Here is a 21,549-nt window from a genome sequence, read left to right on the forward strand (position 1 = left end):
CCTAGTTAAAAGTGCAAATTAACTTAAAATTATACAGTACATGTATCTTCTTGTAATTGGTCTCTTTCAAGATAACAACATCTGTAAGTATCCTTCAGCGAAGAATTCTGTTGGTATATATCTGTAACATTATTAGAAAAATTACCTGTCCAAAGTTCCAAATTTTAAAAGGAATAAGAAAAATTATTGGTGGAGGGACCATCAAAGCTAAACATTTGACGCTGTTCTTGTAGATAGTGTATGCATCGTTTTAAAAGTATGTCCAGAAGCCAAAGAACTACATAAAGGGACTTTGCCTTACCTTTTGAATAGTGGCTCTTAATACCTCATGTATTATGAACCACCCTGAATCATCATGGGAAGAAGAGTCCTCGGAGGAGAAGACAACCTGCCCTCAAGTCCTGCCCTCCAATATGGACCCATTCATGACCAGGGCCGCCACAGTCTCCTGGCAAAAGGCTAGGGCTGAGACGTGGAGCAGGCACAAGAGTGTGTACCTGGCAGTCTGAGGCCTCCCCTCTGGTAAAGAAGTGCTTGGAGAAACAGATAAGTCACCACAGGATTTGGGCCCCGGTACTCCTCATGAGTTGGGGAGCTGACTCAGCTGGTGAGGAGAAGCCTAAAATGGAACCCAACAACACCTATAGGGACCCCCCTATATAAAGCTGCAGATAAGGCTGCAGCCAGTGTGAGAGCAACTCGTCTGCAACCCTGCTGATGAACCTGCCTGTTACATGCCTTGTTTAAATTCTTGAAACCTTGCTACCAGACCTTGAACTGCGTTTGAACTATGATTTTGGACTGTGCTGCTGAACCCTGGTCTTTGACTTTGGACTGAAACCCTAGAACCCTTGTTGAGAGACTTGTGGCCTGAGGCTTGCCTCCTACCTAGTAAGCAGGACATCATGGAAAAGTGCTTTTTTGAAACTGAGCAGACTTTAAGAAGTGGTTTAAACAAAATATTCCTTGAACAACAGATTATTTAAAAAAATCCTACTGGCCATGCCTGTTCCAGTTTGTGTGTTCTAATCTTGTCTTTTGAATATTCAAAACGGAAGGTTTGGTGGTAGAGACATGGATTTTCTACAAAAATAAAAATGCTTTCCAACTATTTTCTACTAAACGTATTTTGAGGTAGAAAATATACAATGGTGTTGTATAAGCATACTAACCTAGACTGCAGTCATATGCACACTTGGTAGTAAGCCCAACTGAACAGCAGAATTAGTTGTGAATCAACATACGGTAAGATTATGTTGTTAACCTAACAAGTATATTACAGTTAGGCACTTACTGTTATTCTACAAAATATTTACAGGTTCTGACAAAGAGGGATTCCAATAATTTTGCTGCCATCTTCATTATTGGGAAGTGGTCATAGGTGGGATTCTTAACTTTTTTGAAGAACAGGAGATGGCCACCCATGTGTTTTCTTTCTTTTTAACTCTATATTTTTCTTCATCAACTGTGCTATGCAGTGTCCTTATGGTATTTTTGTGTACTGATCTGTCTTTATACAAGTGTTTCTGTTTCAAGTAACAGAGTTTCAGCGGACTGTTGACTTTGTTTGGAGTCTTGTAGTCACATATGAAACAGTTTCTTTGCAAATACTGAATTCTTCATAAATTACTGGCTTAAAGTTCTCTAGAATTATTCTGAAACCTTAGACTTTGTCCCCCAGTTTCAGTTCAGATAGTCCCAAGAGTATGTCGATAGAATAAGCCAAGTAGTGATTTCCTGTTGATGTATGAATTTTAAAAAGCTTTGATAGTGTTTGTTTCTGTAGTCCATTGCACCATACAACATGCTTCTTTCATTTATCCTCTCTATAGTCTTGTGAGAAAGTTACAGTACAGCCCTACTAAGTATCCTACTGACATCTGCTCACTGGGATTTACTTAGGATTGTACTGTTAGGCTGGAAGACAATGGCTTGAATCCACAGGAGAATGTCCATGTGAGGGGGAGTCATTTATTCCCTCTTCCCACAGCACACTTCTGACTCCCCAGCCCCACGCTGTTCCTGGGAGTGCCCTGTGCCACTGGAGCAGTGTTTTGGGAGCATCTGCAGTGAGAGCAAGAGGCAGTGAAATCATTCTCTGTAGACTGAAATCCCTTCTTTCCAGTGGATCCAGGCCATTAATGTGCAGATGATGATGTTTCTCTAAATACACTCAAAATATATCTCTTTAATTACTTACAGGTGTGACAAGCACGTCAATTCAACCCACTCCTCAAAATGTCCCCATCGTAGATCCTTCACTTTATAATGTTCAACCTGCAGGTGCGTAAACCTCTGGAGACACTCAAATGAAACACATGAAGCTCCTAGTAGGGACATCATTCTGACTGGTGCCGTATCCTGATTTTTCTCCGCCCTGCTTGGACTTTCTCTGAAGCAGGGGAGAACTGAGGTTTCAAACAACATTTAAATGAAGGAAGATGGAAAGGGGGAGTCAGTCCTTAAAAGGAATGCACTGCAAAAATCCCACTTTAGCCTTCAGAGGCAAAGCAGCCCCTTTCACACAACTAATTTGTTGCTAGGAAATGAGGTCTGCAAAAAGAGTTTATGTTTGCAAAGACAGTGCCATACAAGGGAACAAACTAGGCAGTCAACAAACAGATATATCTCATCAAAACAAACATCCGATCAAAACCATAGGGGGGGGGGAAACAGAGAAGGCACAGAAGCCAAATGGATTAAGATGTGTACAAAAAGAAGCTGCATTTTGGCAGCCAAACCATGGTTAAAAACCAGTTTGAATGGGACCTGATACATAGAGCATTTCCAGGAGAATATGAATTGTTTAACATATCCGTTTACACCAGAAATACCTCGCTTACATTACTGAAAAATATTTATTATAAGCTATTTTTATTGTCTGTGAACCTGGACTGTTCCTTATGATCATGTCATAGAAGACACATACCTAGTGTACACTAAGACAACGATCCAGCACATGATTGGCTGCACATGTCCATTGAAACTCAGCTTAAGAACACTTAGATCCATTAGGTTGTGGTTTAAGTATTCAAGAAAGAATGTGAAGTTGTAGCTTGAATCCAAATGTTTGCTGTGAGTGGAAAATACCTAGCCCCAGCGGGATATATTATGTAACTATGGTGGACGTGCAGTGGAAACAGAAGAAAGAATAAGGATCTAAGCCAGTATCATCACTTTGAGTATACATTCAACAAATTCTAAGTCGATAGTGTTCAGACTGTTCCAGGAAACCATGGTGGTCCTTAGTAAAATTGATTGTAATGGTGGACAAGCTTCTCTGAAGACAACTGTCCCATCTGCTACCATTCTTATTTGTGCAATGTGCAGATACAAGAGAGTATTGTATACTAGACCATGCTCTGAGTACACATGTGTCAACAGAAAGGCCCAATGAGCTTGACCAGAGTGTGGCATGAATTAAGTGTGCACCATGGAATATTCTGCAAAACACAGAGCTGCAGCGTCAGATGCACAGAAATTCCTCAGCAGACATTAACTTGGTTAAGTATCTCCTAAAGCTAGAAGATTTGAACAAAGACATGGCACTTAAATGTTTTAAGGTTCAAAAGAGGATTTGAATTATTTCTGACCTCTCCCATTTGTATGTTTTAAAGTCGTTTTGAAAAGCAGCTGCTAAATAGGTGTTTCTGTGGTATTGTGAAAGGTTCAGCTTTCTTACAAGATCTTTTTATCATGATCCAAGTACTGGCAAAGCATGCATGCAGAAACAGGTTTTCATGCATGCCTTTTCTGCTAAATCAATATCTCCCTGAGGATTTCTCAGTTGGCATCTGTGCATCCAGCACTGGAGGCTTCATAATACACCTCATGCATCAGAGCTGAACCCTAAAAACTCATAGCACCGCATTTATTTATTTGTTTTAATATTCAAGGTACCAATGGACTTTGTATTTGCAACCATAAAATTATTGTTTTGGTATTAAATTGTGGGGTTTCAATTAAAGACTGTAATCACAAAGGAGCTAGCATGCAGCCAGTGTTTCACAAGCATTCTCATTTACCAGTTTTTATTGTAAACAATTTTCCTTCTTTATCTGTGATCTATATGCATTTTCAGCTTCAATCTCAGTTCCTCACTGCCTAGTTGAAAGATTCATCATTAGTGGAAGTTAACTGTAGACTGTTAGATTTCAGTAATGAATATAACTACTATACTAATATTATGTTTGGAAGTGCAAAAGGTCTGGCTTCTTGCAGACTACATAAGGCCCAACTTTTCCCATGTGTCAATATTTTTGGTATTTCAGAATTTACCTCTTTCAAATTATGCAGATTGAAAGCAACTACCACATATACTAACACTTTTATAAATGTTGCTTTTCTTGAAATAAGTGCCCAAGTTTTCTCTCGCTTTCACATGCACATGTTGTGAGCCCTTTCCTGAAATGCTGCTATAATGGTATCTGAAGCAGCCCTCATAATAATAAATAAGACCTTTTGTCAACAGAACATGCAATAGAGTAGGTACTGTAAAAATAAGATTAGATTGGTTCATTTAGGCTTTGTTCCAGCAAATCTGTTGAATACTGGACTGATGCCTTGCTGTTTTCTAAAAGAGCGTTTTTCAAGTTGCTTTTGGCATCACGATATGAAAAACAAAATGTCCTTGTGTTGGCCTTTAAGGTAATTTGTTCTTCCCTTTTTTTTTCCAAAAAGAGCAGAGGTCACCATTGACCAAAGTTAAAAAGTTAAATGTAGATTTAATACAATAATCAGATACAAATGTTAGTCTCCATAATGCAGATTTAAACTTTGCATTATTTTAAGAAAGGTGAAACTATCCCTTTCAATTTGATTTCTTAATTTTACACAAAACAGATGTGTTAATGTCACATTGGAATGTCCATTGTATGCCATGCATACAGAGATGCTTGACTCCTAGTAAAATAAATGAGACTATAGATTCAACAGTCTTGGTCTTGCAGTTTTCCTAGTTCTAAGAAAAGAGCAATTTCAAATGGAAAACTGATGTATAAAATACCATATCACATTTGAGTTAACTATATTTACAGCCGAAGTACACCTGAGATACTCCCTGAGTTCCATTATCACCTCTTAAAATTGACAGAGCACTCTTCTCCACTTGAATCTGTTGCACAAAGAAAGTTGTGGAAATGGGCCATTGGTAAAAGGTCCCAATATACACAGAATTGTTTCTCTACTGGAGATTTACCTAAAATATCGTACAAAAACTTCATGAGACTTTTCATATCAGTTGTCTTTTACTGGTTGGAGCTGCCAGTGTTGTATGATGGCAAGAATGCAATGCTGATAAATATTATGTTTTTACATGCTTTTATTTATCCCAAGCATTTTGAGGTAAGGAAAGCTACAAATAAAATTAAACTTACTCCGTTTAGTTCAAATCAGTATGTGAACTATAAACCACCATTACTTTTTGTGCTTTTTGGCCTCTTGTGTTACAAGAAAAGAAGAAGAGCACACCTTTCTCTATTCTTGCCACCCCCCTCCCCATGCACACACATGCATGTACCACATATCCGTAGAGTACCTGATTCTTTGATATGGACACAACTATAGAAGCTGATTGGTTTCACATTCTGTTGCCTACATATTTGCTATTAATAGCGAGTATATTGCATCAGCTCAGCCAGTATCAGGACAGAGGAAGCCATAAAAAGTAAAGCCACCCCCTAATAGGGTCCTGTTTCATACCGCTAGTTATTTATCATACCACCTTCCTTGAGGCAAGTATGAAGCTAAATACATTAAAATACATAAAGCAACAAAATGTATGTACAAAAGCAAAACATTTTAATGAACACTTCTAGCAAAGGACTACTTAGACAAAAATCTGTCTGAAGCTTAGAAGGGTGTAACTGCTTAAGATTGTAGTGTTTTTTTCTTCATAGTTTTATGGCAAATGAGCACACCGCTACATTAATACAAACAGGTGAAAATATTTCAGTGTTTATACTACAATGCTGGTATGTTAATAGTATCAAATACGTGTTTGGCTCTCTTTCACCTACAGGGAAAAGAAAATATGGCAATGCCCATATCTTGCATCAGGGAATGAGGGTATCTTATAACAGGGGACATTCCCGTATTTAGACAAATTATACAGAAAGAGCTTGAATAGCCTTTCTTGTATTTCAAGGTAGGGAAAAAAGGAAATGTAAGGTTAAGGCATGAGACACTGTTCTTGTTTTTGTGCAGATTGTAACATGATTACCCTTAACTGACTAGAGTTTTTAAAAGCTTTCCTTCAGAGGCTTCAGATAAAGGGCAAATCTCTCTCAAAAGTATTGGCTTACTCATAAAGGGTACCAGACGACTTTAGTATTCATCATTGATATTAACAAACCATTTCAAATGGTTGAATAAATATATAATTCATGTAATTTGTAGTGACCATAAAGTTTAGTCATCTATCTTTATTTTCACAGGGGAAATTCGTTTGACTGCTGAAGATTTTGCCAGGGCTCAGAAATATTGCAAATATGCTGGCAGTGCTTTGCAATATGAAGATGTGAGTACTGCGGTTCAGAATCTACAGAAAGCTCTCAAGTTACTGACTACAGGCAAAGAATGATGCCTTTGTCCAGCAGATTCATGACTAGCACCTAAAGAACTAACAGTCCATTACTCCTATCTCAACCTTTCAGGGAAACACAGTTGCACAAAAACGTTTGATTTCTGTGCCGACAAAAAGAAATCTGTGTGTCTGTATTAAGATTCTTTCCATAGACTAGTGTGGAGCTACAGCCCCGCACCCTTCAAATGTTTGAGTGGAGGAATAAAATTATCTGGCTAAAATACCTTAAATTCTAGATGCCAGTTCTAGGCACTTCTAGTCCAGTGCTCCAACATGCCCCAGCCTTTATCCTGTTCATGAAAATGTGTTTAATATTCTCAAAACTTGAAAGAAAAAAAAGGACTAGTTTCATTGGATTGTGCCTAGAACTTCTTGTAAATCTTACATACAATTGTTGAAAACAAAGTACACTTTTAATTGGACAGTCACATAATAAAATTATACGCCAGAAGAAAAGCTTCAGATGGGTTTTCTTTTTTAGGAACTGTTATATCCACCATGAAAGCTTTAAAGATTCTCTAAGCAAACCACTGCGTTCCTGATCAAAGCACTCATCAGAATTTTGTGATCTACCTTTCTATGTGGTTGATTTCATTTTGGAGTAAGGAAGATTATGCACCTGAAATCTAGATCCAGATAACAGAATTTGAGAGAATTTGTAATTGGTGCAAATATTGGAAGAGAACGTGACTATAATGGGACTTGAAGGAAGTTGAGAGGTCTTTATTTACATCTACTGTTCACCCACAGAAAAATTTCTATATAGTCCCTGAGTTGTATACTGTATTAACATGTTGGACCCTCTATAAGTGCTGTTGAATTAGAAATATGCTAAAATGCATTTATGCTCTTTAACAGTAAATAAAAATCTTTTAGTATCAAAAGTGAATGCACTAAAGTTTTTTTGCAAAGCAACAGTTGAACTTAAAAAAAAGTTATCTGCCAAGTATGCTGTATTCATCCCTATCTTATGCCTGGTGAAATTGTGATAGCTTTCGTTTATTTATAAAAGGAGGGGAACTTCTCATACTGTAAAGAAAAAAACCTGATCTGTTGTCCAAGGCTTGTGCTAACTATAAAGAACAGCACGTGGGGAGCAGTGTTCATAATATCCCTGAGCATTTTATTTGAGCCAGATTGAAAGTATAAAACAAGTTTGTATTCCCTCCTCCCCCCCCCCATTTCCCCTGTAGGGTTGGTGCTTGATTTAGATGGTTCTGAGAATAATACAGTTTCACAGCTTCAGGGCAATTGTCCTTTGAATAGATCACTTAGGTTTTTCTTCAGGTGAAGAAAATGATAGATGCTCTTCCAAATACATCCTACATTCTTCTGTTCAAACATGCTGCTATTACAGCTTTTAGCAGCAGTTCCAAAATGTTTGTTCTGACAATATATTTAATTTTTATATAGTGCTTGAATATTGCAAGCACTTCTTATTGGCTACATTGAGTCACCATGAACAAACATCACTCTTGGAACAAATACTCCCTCCACTTCTTGTGTATGCCATACCAAGACAAATGATTTCCTACTTTAAAATTGACCACAGATTGTTGTACTATCAGGTGCTTTAATAAACTGGTTTGTTTATTATCTACAAACCAGGATTCTAGACAGCCATTTAATCTTAGTTTATAGACAAGCAACACTGCAATCTGTTAAAGAACTGGTTTGGGTCTTCAAGCAATTTGAAGTGAGTTCTAAACCAGAAAGCCCTCAGTCTTGGCAGAGGAGGAAGGGCGCACATGAGCCCAAAGATTTCCTGGCTTATTAAGTGTGAAAGATTACTTTTAATTAAAAAAAAAAACCACCCTAATACAATATGTAAATATAACCATTACAACAATGTTGAAATAGGTTAGTATCGGTATCCCCAGACTGTAGATTGGATGAGTAGCTTACTTGAGAGAGGGTGGTTGCCTAAAGATAACTAGTGAACTCATAGCAAAGGTGACCCTTACGTCTTAGTGTACAGCTACTCTTGGTGGGGGTTAGTTTAGTGCTGCAAAACAAATTGTAAAAGGTATGAGCCAACCAAACTTTTCTCAAATCACTGCTAGAGCAAGTCCCAAATCCCAAATGTGCAAAGGTTTGTTGAAATTCAAGATAAAGGAAGGGAGCTCCAACTTGGAGATCTGGTAACGTTTTGACAACCGCTTAGCTTTTTTATCAGCATGACAAAAGGATGGTATTGTGAGCTCTTGACCCAAAGAACCAGAAATCACCACAGAGACATTTCGAATCCAAGCAGATGGCTTTTACTGGTCAAATAGGCAATACAGTGCACAGAAGATAAAATGACAGCTATGAGTGTCTTGCTAGCTAGTTGGCAATATAAGGCTTGAAAACAGCGGGAGATTACAAAGCATCACCAAAGCCTAAACAGAGCACACTTTCCCAGGCTTTGGTATGTGGAGCTGTCCTTGAGGTCTGGACGGTTCAGCAAAGGAACAGAGGCAACATAGAAACTGAGATAACAGCCTGACATCCTGCTCCCCTTAAGGCCCCCTCCCATTCTGCAAGGGGGCTGGTCTGTCTGGGTAGGCAATGTGAAAGGCGTTGACGAGTTTGGGGGCGGAGACATCCCGTGCGCGAACCCATTCGTCATAGGCAGGGGGGAAGTGTTTCCAGCGGACCAAGTATTGCAAGACTCCATGGTGTATGCGGGAATCCAGGATTTTAGAGACTTCGAAATGTTCTTCCCCCCCCCCCACCATTATGGGCTGTTTAGGAGGCGGCTCCGGGTGCCATTGCGGGGAAGCAACATGGGGCTTTAGAAGGCTGATATGGAAAACGGGTGCACACGCCTCAGGGTTTTGGGGAGAGACAGTTCCACCATGACAGGATTTATGATGCGAATGATGGGAAATGGGCCAATGTACTTAGCATTGAGCTTATGGCACGGACGGGTGGAACGCAGGTTCTTGGTGGAAAGGTATACCAGGTTACCCACTTGCGGGTCCCCCCCGGGGGAACGATGCTTGTCGGCCTGCGCCTTGTATTTGCGCTTGGCTCGGTCAAGGTTGCTAACCAGCCAGGGCCATGTGGTACGGAGGGTGTGTGCCCAAGAGGCAATGTCAGCATCCCCCTCCCCCTCCAAACCTTCTATCGGGGTGATAGGACCGAAGTCCTGTCCATACACCGCATAAAACGGGCTGAAGCCTGTGGACTGATGTACAGCATTATTGTAAGCATATTCTGCAAAAGGCAACAGTTCTACCCAGTCATCTTGGTGGTAGTTGACATAACAGCGCAAATAACATTCAAGTACAGCATTGACACGTTCGGTTTGACCATCCGTTTGGGGATGGTATGCACTAGACAACCCCTGTTCCACCCCCACCAATTTGAGAAAAGCTTTCCAAAACTTAGCAACGAAACTACTTCCGCGGTCGCAGATTATTTTGCGCGGAAACGAATGTAGTCTAAAGACATGTGACACGAAGAGGCGGGCCAACTTCTGAGCGGAGGGGATCCCCGCACATGGAACCAAATGTATTTGCTTAGAAAATAAGTCAGTGATAACCCATAATACAGTTTTTCCCCCGCTGAGAGGGAGATCCGTCATAAAATCCATAGCAATCACTTCCCAGGGTCTGTTGGGTATTTCAAGTGGTTGCAGTAGGCCTGGGGGTTGCCTTGAGAACGTTTCACTGTGGCGCAAACAGGACAGCTGCGAATAAAAGAGTCAATGTCAGAACGCATTCCCCCCCACCAAAATTGTCTGCGCAACAGGTGAAGGGTTTTCAGGAACCCAAAGTGTCCAGCTGTCTTTACTCCATGAGCCAAGTGTAAAACGTCTTTTCGGAGCGCTTTGAGCACATACAATTTCGAGTCTTTGTACCAAGAGCCTCCTTGTTCGATTACACCAGGAGGCAGGGTTTGATCTGAGCGTTCCATAAGGCATTGTTCCCGAAGGGACTTTAAGAAGGATTCGGAGATGGGGGCCCCCCCCCTGGTCATGGTGGCATCAGGAGCAGTCATGGGGGTTGACGAGGGGGAAGCGCTTACTTGCGGTGGTGTGCAGACTGCAGGCGGCAGGGTGGCCGGTGGAGCTGGAGAAGCGGGAGCGCCGGCCATCATGAGTTTCGGTTGCGGAGGCGGCTGGGCAGCCGGTAGGGCTGGAGGAGCTTGCGCTCCGGTTATTGCGTGCTTCCGTTGCGGCAGCGTCTGGGATCGAGTTTGTACAGCTAGTACAGGCAGGGCTTCTCTTTGTGCGGGTGTAAATAAAGAGTTTGTTGGCCGATCGAGTTTCGCCGGGTATTGAGGTAACCGGGAGAGAGCATCTGCGAGAACGTTTTGTTTCCCAGGGACATGCTTCAGGACGAAACGAAACTGAGCAAAGAATTCTGCCCAACGCTGCTGTTTTGCGGACAATTTGTGGGACCCCGTGAGGGCAGCTAGATTTTTGTGATCGGTCCAAACTTCAAAGGGGACTTTAGACCCCTCCAGGAATTGTCGCCATAGAGTAAGTGCATGGTGAACGGCCGATGCCTCTTTCTCCCAAATGGGCCAGTTCAATTGGGAGTGCGCAAACTTCTTCGAGAAGTAAGCACAAGGGTGAAGGAGACCATCCGGTCCTTTTTGAAGAAGAGCCCCTCCCATAGCCACGTCGGAGGCATCGACTTGCACAATGAACATTCGATTTGGGTCTGGGTGCCGTAGCACGGGTTCCGAAGTGAAGAGGCGTTTGAGGGCTACAAAAGCGGTTTGGCATTTATCAGTCCACAGTATTTTAGCGGAGGGTAAAGTAGCCGAGTTTTCTTTACCCTTGGTTTTCAGCAGGTCGGTAATGGGTAGCGCCACTTGGGCGAAGTTAGGGATGAACCCGCGATAGAAATTAGCAAAACCTAGAAACTGTTGCACTTGTTTGCGGTTGGTAGGAGGGGTCCAATCGAGAACGGATTGGACCTTGGTAGGGTCCATGCTAAGGCCATGGTGGGAGATTATGTATCCTAAGAACGTTATTTTGCTCTGATGAAATTCGCATTTAGCCAACTTTGCAAAGAGTTGGTGATTGCGCAGGCGCTGCAGAACTTCTCGGACCAGAACTACATGCTCATCCATGGTTTTTGAATAAATAAGAATGTCATCCAAATAAACCACCACCCCGCGATACAGCAAATCGTGGAGGATTTCGTTGATGAGTTGCATGAAGACCCCCGGGGCCCCTTTCAACCCGAAAGGCATCACGAGGAATTCAAACATTCCAAAACAGCTAGAGAAGGCAGTGAGGGGCTCGTCTCCTTCGCGGATGCGGACCCGGTAGTAGGCTTCTACTAAGTCCAACTTGGAGAATATACGACCCTCCTGCAACTGCCCCAAAATATCTGATATTAGTGGTATAGGATAGGCGTTGGCTTGAGTAACTGCATTGAGTTTTCTGAAGTCAATGCATAGGCGAAGGTCGCCCTCCTTTTTTCGGACGAAAAATGCAAGGGCTGAGTTTGGGGCATTCGATGGGCGAATGAACCCTCTGGCAAGGTTTTTGTCCAAAAAGTCTCGTAGTACAGTGCGCTCGGAAGCGCTCATAGGGTAAATTTTACTCTTGGTTAGTGTGCAGTCCTTTACCACTTCAATTGCACAGTCAGTGGCCCGGTGGGGGGGTAAGGCATCACATTCTTTAATGTTGAAGACATCAGCAAAGTCCTGGTATACATCAGGGAGGGATGGCGGTGATGGGACTTCGGAGATTAATGCCGAAGCGGGTGGAGACAGCACCGCAACTTGCTGTCGGTGCTGGTCGCATTTGGGGTTGGCAAAGGAGATCGTGTTCGTGTCCCAGTCTATACTGGGACTATGACCTTTAATCCAGTTAATTCCCAGGACCACTTCAAATCGGATAGGGGCTATGGTAAAGTCTATTTGCTCCCAGTGGGAGCCAATTCCCATCGCCACCCCTGTAGTGCGATGATCAACTGGGCCCCCTTTGAAATGGCTCCCATCCATTTGGGCAAAATGGACGGGGGCTGGTAAAGCCTCGGACTTGACTTTGAGTGCTGCAAATGTGGCTTCATTGATGAGAGTGCGAGCGCAACCGGAGTCAATAAGTGCCTTGACAGGCAGTTGGGGACCCCCTTTATAGTGTTGTAACACTGCGTCCACATACACCATACTTTCTACTTCTTTCACCTTCGTCGGTTTCGTAGGTTTTACAGGAGAAACTGCGGGGGTCTGCGGGGACGTTCCATTTACCGCAGACTGTGACCGGTTATTAGACAGGTCAAGAGGCGAGTCCAGGTTTAGCACTGGGGTATCCTGGAGATGATCCCTGTCCGAAGATGGAGAATTGTCCCCCACTGGGGCACTTATAATCCGAGACCCGGAGGGGTCTGTAGAAACAGGAAGATCGGGAGAGTCTCTGAACAGAAGTGCAGAGGGTGTGAACCGACCTGGCGTACTGCGGGCGGTCGCAGCGCCTCCGCGTTGAGACCTTCCCCGGTTTTGTGAAAAGTCAGGAAGCGAGTCCAGGGTTAACGCTGGGGTATCCCACGAAAGAGCCCTGTCCGAAGACGAAGAATTGTCCCCCACTGGGGCACTTGTAATCCAGACCCGGAGGGGTCTGCGGAAGTAGAAAGTGCAGAGGGTGTGGGCCAACCCGGTGCTGTACTGCGGGTGGCCGCGGTGCCTCTGCGTTGAGGTCGTCCCCGACCTGGCGTTATACTGCGGACGGCCGCGGCGCCTCCGCGTTGAGACCTTCCCCGGTTTTGCGAGAGGTCAGGAAGCGAGTCCAGGGTTAATGCTAGGGTATCCCAGGGAGGATCCCTGTCCGAAGATGGAGAATTGTCCCCCAATGGGGCACTTGTAATCCAGGACCCAGAGGGGTCTGCAGAAGTAGGAAGTGCAGAGGGTGTGAGCCGTCCCGGTGCTGTACTGCGGGTGGCCGCGGTGCCTCTGCGTTGAGGTCGTCCCCGAGCTCGGGGCAATGCATTCGGTCGAGGGAGTTCCAGGCGTTGAGGACATGCTGAAACAAAGTGGTTCATCGCGCCGCAAACGAGGCAAGCTCCCCTTTGGAATCGGGATTCGCGATCTGGAGGGGGCCGTGCTGATCTCTGCGGGCAGGGAACGGAGACTTCGGGGGGAGGCTTTTGGTCTCCCCTCACCTTGGGTCGCTGACAAGGTAGTATCTCTGCCGAGTCGGCAAAAGAGATCTTCAGTTTGGGTGGTCTCCATGGAACTGGAGGTAGTACGGGTGCTGGTGTAGATCCAAGCAACGGGACCCCTGGACTTCCTGGGGGTGGCAGGACGGGAGCTCTGGGGTCCCCTGGTGCCACAGGCACTGCTAGAGTTACTGGCAACATGGGCGTTCCGCCCAGAGGTGCCGCAGGTTGCTGCGGTTGAGCCTGATCCGGAGACCCTGGTTGTGGAGCTGGGGCCGAGCCATCCGGGTCGGCTTGTATCTGCTGCAAGCAGTCGTTGTCGTGAAGCAAAACGTGCATTTGACCCTGCAAGTGGGCCACCCGGTCTATGTGTTCCCGATTGTGCTGTCGGAGCAAAAACATATCCTTGCCCGCATCACCTAAGCGACGGGGCTGGCTGATTCGGACGTTTGCAGTCCAGAGAGTTTCCTCATAGTGCAAGTCCTCTTTGGTTCCCTTACGATCCGCTAAAACTTGATCCGTTTCAAGTTTGGTGGTCAGGGTCGTGGTCACTAGTGGCAGAGCTTCCTGCTCCCATGCCGACATAGAGCCGGCTTGATCCGGAAGATCCAGTTGCGGCAGGACCTGAACCGCTAAGGTCGCTGCGTTGACGCCAAAGACGGGGGTTGACAGCTTAGCAATCCCGGCCATTGAAGCGGTGGTCGAGGTCATTCCGTGGAGGAGCGCAACCATCCGTTTTGCCAGTACTTTTAACCCGGCTCCGCATAACCGGGCCAGTTGAGCATCCTCCACTAGACAATCTGACACTAGGAGGTCGTGGCGGGCGCTGGCCTCCACGCTACGCCCTTACAAGTCCAGTCAGGCGGCTACGTTCCACTTCTGCCCGATGAACGTAGTCTAGGGCTTCCCCAAAGGAAGGTATCAAGGAGGAGACCCTTCCAGAGCTCCTGCTCCGGGAACAGATCCACCGGGACCGGGCTCACTCGGAGAGCTCTGTCGTAGCTCCCATCCGAGCGGCAGGCGAGCCACACGGGGCTCCAGGCACGGTAAACTCACTCGGAGAGCTTTGTCTTAGCTCCCATCCGAGTGGCAGGCGAACCCTCCTGGGCTCCAGCCTGACTGATGAAAAGGGTGATGAAGGTGATAGCTGTCATAATGTGAGCTCTTGACCCAAAGAACCAGAAATCACCACAGAGACATTTAGAATCCAAGCAGATGGCTTTTACTGGTCAAATAGGCAATACAGTGCACAGAAGATAAAATGACAGCTATGAGTGTCTTGCTAGCTAGTTGGCAATATAAGGCTTGAAAACAGCGGGAGATTACAAAGCATCACCAAAGCCTAAACAGAGCACACTTTCCCAGGCTTTGGTATGTGGAGCTGTCCTTGAGGTCTGGACGGTTCAGCAAAGGAACAGAGGCAACATAGAAACTGAGATAACAGCCTGACAGGTATCACGGGAATGAATTCTACCTACTACGTCTCCAAAATACAGCCTGTACTTTTAAAAAATCATTTAAATTAATCCATAAAATTAGGTTACATTTAAATTATTTCTAACTCTCTACAAAACATAGGCATTGATCCTATAGTTTGCTTCTAGTGATGGCAGGATGCCACCAGTGATAGAGGGAGATGGTTTTTTGCTGATTTTTCTTGTCCACAGCACTCCCCAGCTGTGGCCTCTATGTTCTTCATGAGGAACATTGAGAATAAAATTACACCGACAGTGAGCTGCTGTGGGGGCAGAAAAAGTCCTCTCAATGACCTCTGCTCCATCTCTGGCTTGATCCAATAATAGGTTTGAGCCTATTATCCCATGCCCCTGAAAGTCTCCAAAGCATTAAAGGAACTTCCAGAGTATCTGCTATGGGAAGAATGGAGGCTACAAATGGATAAATTAGTGACTTTAAGTGGAAGGGTCTTCTAATTATGCAGCAGGGGATTTGTGCCCAAGCCTTGCCTAATGCCTCATTAAGACACTAATAGTGCAATTTTAAGAACACTTTCCTGAGAGTAAACCCTGTTGAGTAGACTTCAGTAGGCTTCTACCTGCTTCGGATGCAACTGTTTTCTTTCAGAGTATCATTTTGTTTTTATAAATACTGCTGCTGTGGTAAAGAGAACTAGTTGATACTGTCCTTCTGTTTAGTTTGTTTGAACTGTATAACTTGCAAAAAAATTCCTCTGTTCCCTCCATTCGAAGAGTTGGTACAGATTTGGCTCAGTTTAACCAAAATAAATATACTGTTCTATATAAAACTTTTCATTTTGATATCCTTGTATATTCCAAAAATGGAAAATACTGTGGTTTCCCAATTTTCTCTTGCATTAGTTGAACATGGAAACTTTCTATACTCACAAATTCTGTACAACTATTCTGCAGAACAGGGAAGTTGGTTGAATGCAGACTCAGGGCAGTACCACTTACAGATACATCTAACTTTGCTGGAATTGATTTATTGGAGATTCTAATCTCCTACTAGCCAAGCCCAATCCGATACTTATTTTTAACCTATCTGAACTCTAGCACTAAAAATTTAAGCATTGCCTGGCATCGCAAGGTCTGGTGCTTTTTCAGTCCATTAGATTCTACACCATGTCTAGATTATTAATGTTATTACTTTAAGACCAGCTCCTGGAGCATGTCTAGGAAGGAGAGACTAGCACTTGGGGTGGACTAGAAAAGCTGGAGTCTGGCAACTGTGGACATGTTGCGCTGGTTATTTGTTGTGTTCTAATAAATATAATTCTTTTATTACTTCTGCCTCCACTGGTGTGATTCCTGGTTAACTTGAAAATATCACAACCTGAGGTTTTAAATTTCGTGCTTAATCAGCAAAAGAACTGTTACATATATCATGGTGAACTGGTGCTTTTTAGTCTTTGTCTCAACCATGTGGTAGCAGCTGCTTCATGACCGCCTCCTGCACAGCTGGGACAATGCTGTAAAAGACCTGGCCCTGGGGGGGACGAGGCCTATGGAGTTGGCACAGTGCAGTTGTGTCATTTAAATTTGATTCCAGCTGTATGGGACCTGCTTATCAACAGGCAGCTACCATACAGCTGGGAGAATATTTAAAGGACACTGTTTTTTGCTGATCAGAAATGCCCATCTTGTTACTGATTGGAACAGCATATATTTTGAGCAAATTTCATTTCTCAGTTGTATGCGAGTTACTTGCTTTACACACAATAAATAGGGTAAAGATTTTTGGGTGTTGTTTTGTTTCCATATCTGGCTGTAATTCCTGATAACTTGAAGCACTCTTGGTTTTTTTCAGCCCGAAGATCTTATGAAGACCGTAATGAAACAGGACTGAAAAAGAGTGGAGCCATTTAACCATTTTTATATTTGATTGTTGTCATGTTTAATATTTAACAATAGTTTCCTTGAAAGTTGGGTTTGATCAGTTTCAAGCAGAGTATTTGTAGGGACAGCCTAGGAAATAAAAACCAAAAGAAAGGGATCTAGAGAAATGAAACTTTAGAAAGATGCTTATTGAGAACTTAGCTATTTGCGTTGGAGTACCAGCATGGTGTAGTGGTTAAGAGCTGCGGGACTCTAATCTGGAGGACCAGGTTCAATTTCCCGCTCCTCCACACGAACCCTGCTGGGTGTCCTTGGGCCAGTCACAGTTCTCTCAGAACTCTCTCAGCCCAGACAGAGGCAGGCAGGCAATGGCAAACCACCTCTGAACAACCCTAAGGGGTTGCCATAAGTCAGGTGCGACTTTATGGCACTTTACACACACACACGCTCACCAGATGTATGCTATGTAAACAGGATGCCAGGAGAAAGCTGAAATATGAGTGTCAGAGCACTACAGCAGAGAACTTGACAGGAATCTTTGCTAGAGAACTTAGCTACCACAAGGCAGGAAAGGAGCTAACTTGAGAAAGGAACCAGGCTGAGGTTTGAAATAATTGTTTTGTCTCAAAAACTGCCAGATTTCTTTTCGTAAGTCTCTAATGCGAGGGTTGCAAACCCCCAGATGTGACCTGGAGACATCCCAGAATTACAACTGATCTTAAGTCTGTGGAGATCAGTTCCCCTGGAGAAAATGGCTGCCCTACTGATGTCCTTACCTGCTACTGTCTCCAGGCCCCACCCCCAAATACCCAAGGACTTTTCAACCCAGAGCTTGCAACCCAACTTTGTCTCATAGAGCATGTCAAAAGCCATCTTACTCTCTGGTAGTTGTCCATTGGCTGGTTCCTATAAGAAATGTATAACGTTATAAAGGCTTGTTGGATTGAGGCAGCCAAGAGAAAAATAGACTTCTTGGTGGAAGTATGAGAGAATTTTGGAGGGAAGGAGTCACATGGGTCTACTGAAGGTGTTTTAGTTTGCCTACTGCTGAGACTGTGACAGAGACTATCGGGAGTTTCTGGGAACGTGCCATTTCTAAATGCATTCTCTCCTAAAATGCTGTTGTGGAATAATCACATGTATTCTAAAATTAAGGAAGGGGGAGGCGTTAACCCTACTAAACGCTTCCCCTTCTTTTTGTCACTGTTCGTAGGAGTTTAGAGTTCTAAGGAATTACTTTTGTACTCATGTACGGTATTGTTTCAGATGACCAACTGCGAAGTGACAGGCAGCCCTTAGGCAACCCAGCTGGTGATTGTTGCCTGATGTGCACCTAAAACGTCTTGGATTCTATACAATGAAGCAAGCATAACATTTTGAAGCATACATGCAGATTTGCTACCAGCTGTGGTGTGTCATCCTTAGCTGTTGCCAGCATTAACAATTCTGTATTTAAAATATGGAGGGGGCGCAGCGATAACTGAAACAATGAAATTTGATATCTGTAGCTATTATCGCCCTACAAGGATAAGCAAACAGAAATCTTATGGTAACTTAAAATACTGGCAGATGGATTGAAAAACACACTTTTTCGGGGCTAGAGCCCATTCATGAACATAGTCATGAGACTATGTTTCAATAAGCCGTGTCTTTAAGATCTCACAGCTCTTGGTTTTGCTACAGCAGACTAATATAGGAGTTTAATTTAAAAAGTCCTATTTTTCCTGTACACCAGTAGAGTTCCTGCAGTACACAAACTTTTATGAGGGTGGCCTCATTTTGAAGCATAATTCTGACAAGTTTTCTATTGGAGGAAACAAGCGGGGGACCTGCAAGGATTTACATGGAACATCTCATTTCCCCCTCTTTAGTCTTTTCCTTCCCTGAAAGTCCCCATACTCTTTCCCCTTTCCTTGCTTCCCTCTCTCCTTCCCATATATATTGATTGATTGATGATTGCTAAAAAAAACAACCTCAATATTCAGAGGTACTATATTACTATTTTTTTATCTTTATCTTGCCCTTTTTGTGAACTTCTCCAATACATTTGGCTGCGGACTAGAATTCTGGACCAGATGGACCTTTGGACTTCTCCAACAAGATATTTATTGTGTTCTTAAATGTTCATGTTTTCACTGAACCGATGAATGGCAAAAAGAAGAAAGCCTATGCAATATAATAATTCTATTACATTGGACCAAGTAGCAAATCTTCACTTCCTTGGTTCTCGTAGGTTATCCGGGCTGTGTAACTGTGGTCTTGGTATTTTCTTTCCTGACGTTTCGCCAGCAGCTGTGGCCAGCATCTTCAGAGGAGTAACACTGAAGGACAGTGTCTCTTCACTTCCTTGCTTCCAAGAGTGCTCCAGAATATTAATAGCTTTTAAATCTGCAAGTGGAGTTGACTTATACCACATTCTACTCAGAGTCTGTTAATAATAATGTGTTTAATTATACCCATAAATAGCACGAGCCACTTTAAGAACCTAATCCAAAAAGCCAGAGTACTGCACAAAAGGTTACTTAGATTTTTGAAACGCCTAGGGTTTGAGTTATTAACATCCTCTCCTTCTGTTTCGCGGTCAGTGCCTGCCCTCCAATCCACACACTCACCCTTCATTTTATGAGGAAGGTGCCATTTTCAAAACTCCAATAGTTTTAAGTGTTCATAGAATTACAGAATCATAGAGCTGGAAGGGGCCATATAGACCATCTAGTCCAACCCCATTTAAGCCTAAAGCATCCCTGACAAGTGCTTGTCCAGCCTCTGTTTGAAGACTGCCAGAGAGGGGGAGCTCACCACCTCCCTAGGTAACTGATTCCACTGCTGAACTACTCTTAACGTAAAAGATATTTACTAATGTCCAGCCGGTACTTTTCTGCCCATAATGTATACCCATTATTGCGAGTCCTATCTTCTGCTGCCAACAGGAACAGCTCCCTGTCCTCCTCTAAGTGACAGCCTTTCAAATACTTAAACAGAGTAATCATGTTCCCCCTCGACCTCCTCTTTTCCAGACTAAACATCCCCAGGTCCCTCAGCCTTTCCTCGTAGGGCTTGGTCTCCAGCCCCCTGATTATCCTCATTGCTCTCCTCTGCACCCGCTCCATTCTGTCCACATCCTTTTAGAAGTGAGGCCTCCAGAACTTTACACAGTACTCTAGGTGCAGACTGACCAGTGTAGTGTACAGCGGGACTATGGCAGCCCGCAATGTGGTTGTGATGCCCCTGTTGATACACCCCAAGACCACATTAGCCTTTTTTTGCCACTGCATCACACTTACTATTTACAGACCACCTGTACCCGTAGATCTTGTTCACACACAGTGTTACCCAGAAGTGTAGTTTATTTATTTATTCATTCATTCTATTAGGTTTATAGCCCTCCCTGACAGAAGTATCCCCCATCCAGTATGTGTCCTCCTCATTTTAGCTATCCTAGAGTCTAGTCTGCAGTGTTCCAGCTTACCTATCAGAATATCATGTGGGACCCTGTCAAAAGCTTTACTGAAATCAAGGTAAACATTGACTGCGTTCCCACATGATACTAAGAACTCTTCAGAATGTAGGCTGGCACATCACAGTTCTGTTTATCAAGCTTTCTGCAACTGATCAGAAGATCTACAGTGCATTCCTGAGGTTTTGGCATTGGGGAATGGCGGGGAGGAGGCGCAGCAGTGGCGCCTCCTAATCTGTTTCCCTGGCGCTGGGGGAAAAAAAGCCTTTTAGAGGCTTTTTAAAGTTTAAATGGGGCTTTTCGCCCCATTGAGAAAAGTGAGGCTGTGCCTGCTAAAAAGCAGGCGCAGTCTCGCTCTTCTCAGTGCTGGCATTCCCGGGGTGAAAGGGGATAGGAAGCTGTCTAACGGCAGCTCCTCCCCTTGGCCCACCCCAGGAATGCCTAGGATACCTCCTAGGGGGTCAGTGTGGACCTTTACACCGGTGAGATGCTTGTGGAAGGCCCCATCAGCATCCTGGGGTGGTGCTGCCACTGCAGCCCCCGGTGACCAGTGTCCGGGTGTTCCTGCAGCATTCAAGCCACTAATGCCTGCGTAAGTAGCCCAGACGCCGGCACAGGGGGCCTAACGCCGGTGCAGCGCCTTCCTGGCCTAAGGGCTTTTGCCCTTAGAGCTCAGTAATGCGCTGCTAGTGTATGTTATGGTAAGGGTATGGCAATATTACTTTTATGATGACTGCTACAGAATTAACATTAATTTTAGGGGAAATGCATCCAAAAAGACACTGACACAGAATTATTCATCAACCAATTCCCATAACTGTATTTGGATGCCCATTGCTTAAATAACCCCCAAATATGATTTTTCACTTCAGGATACAATGGTTCCATATTAACATACCACACCCTCATTAGCATATTATCTTGATGATTAGCACATTACCTTTGATACTTTTTGCAGGACAATGATTCAGCTCAAACTCAACCCCTTTCTGACTATATATTACTCTTCCTACACACTTGACACTGAGAGACACTGTCCTTCAGTGTTACTCCTCTGAAGATGCCGGCCACAGCTGCTGGCGAAACGTCAGG

At 43.9% G+C, this 21,549-nt stretch overlaps 1 protein-coding gene across 1 annotated transcript in view; it reads left to right on the forward strand.

The window, feature by feature from the left end:
* VTA1 (vesicle trafficking 1) overlaps positions 1-6,674 on the forward strand; it is a 52,774-nt gene extending 46,100 nt beyond the window's left edge. The window contains exons 7-8 of the mRNA XM_056852757.1: positions 2,203-2,283; positions 6,435-6,674. Coding sequence (XP_056708735.1) covers positions 2,203-2,283; positions 6,435-6,580 — 227 coding nt within the window. The 3' untranslated portion in view covers positions 6,581-6,674. The remainder of the gene's footprint in view (positions 1-2,202; positions 2,284-6,434) is intronic.
* Positions 6,675-21,549: the final 14,875 nt, after the last annotated feature.

Source organism: Euleptes europaea, chromosome 7 (genome assembly GCF_029931775.1).
Source record: "Euleptes europaea isolate rEulEur1 chromosome 7, rEulEur1.hap1, whole genome shotgun sequence".
NCBI classification, from domain to species: Eukaryota; Metazoa; Chordata; class Lepidosauria; order Squamata; family Sphaerodactylidae; genus Euleptes; species Euleptes europaea.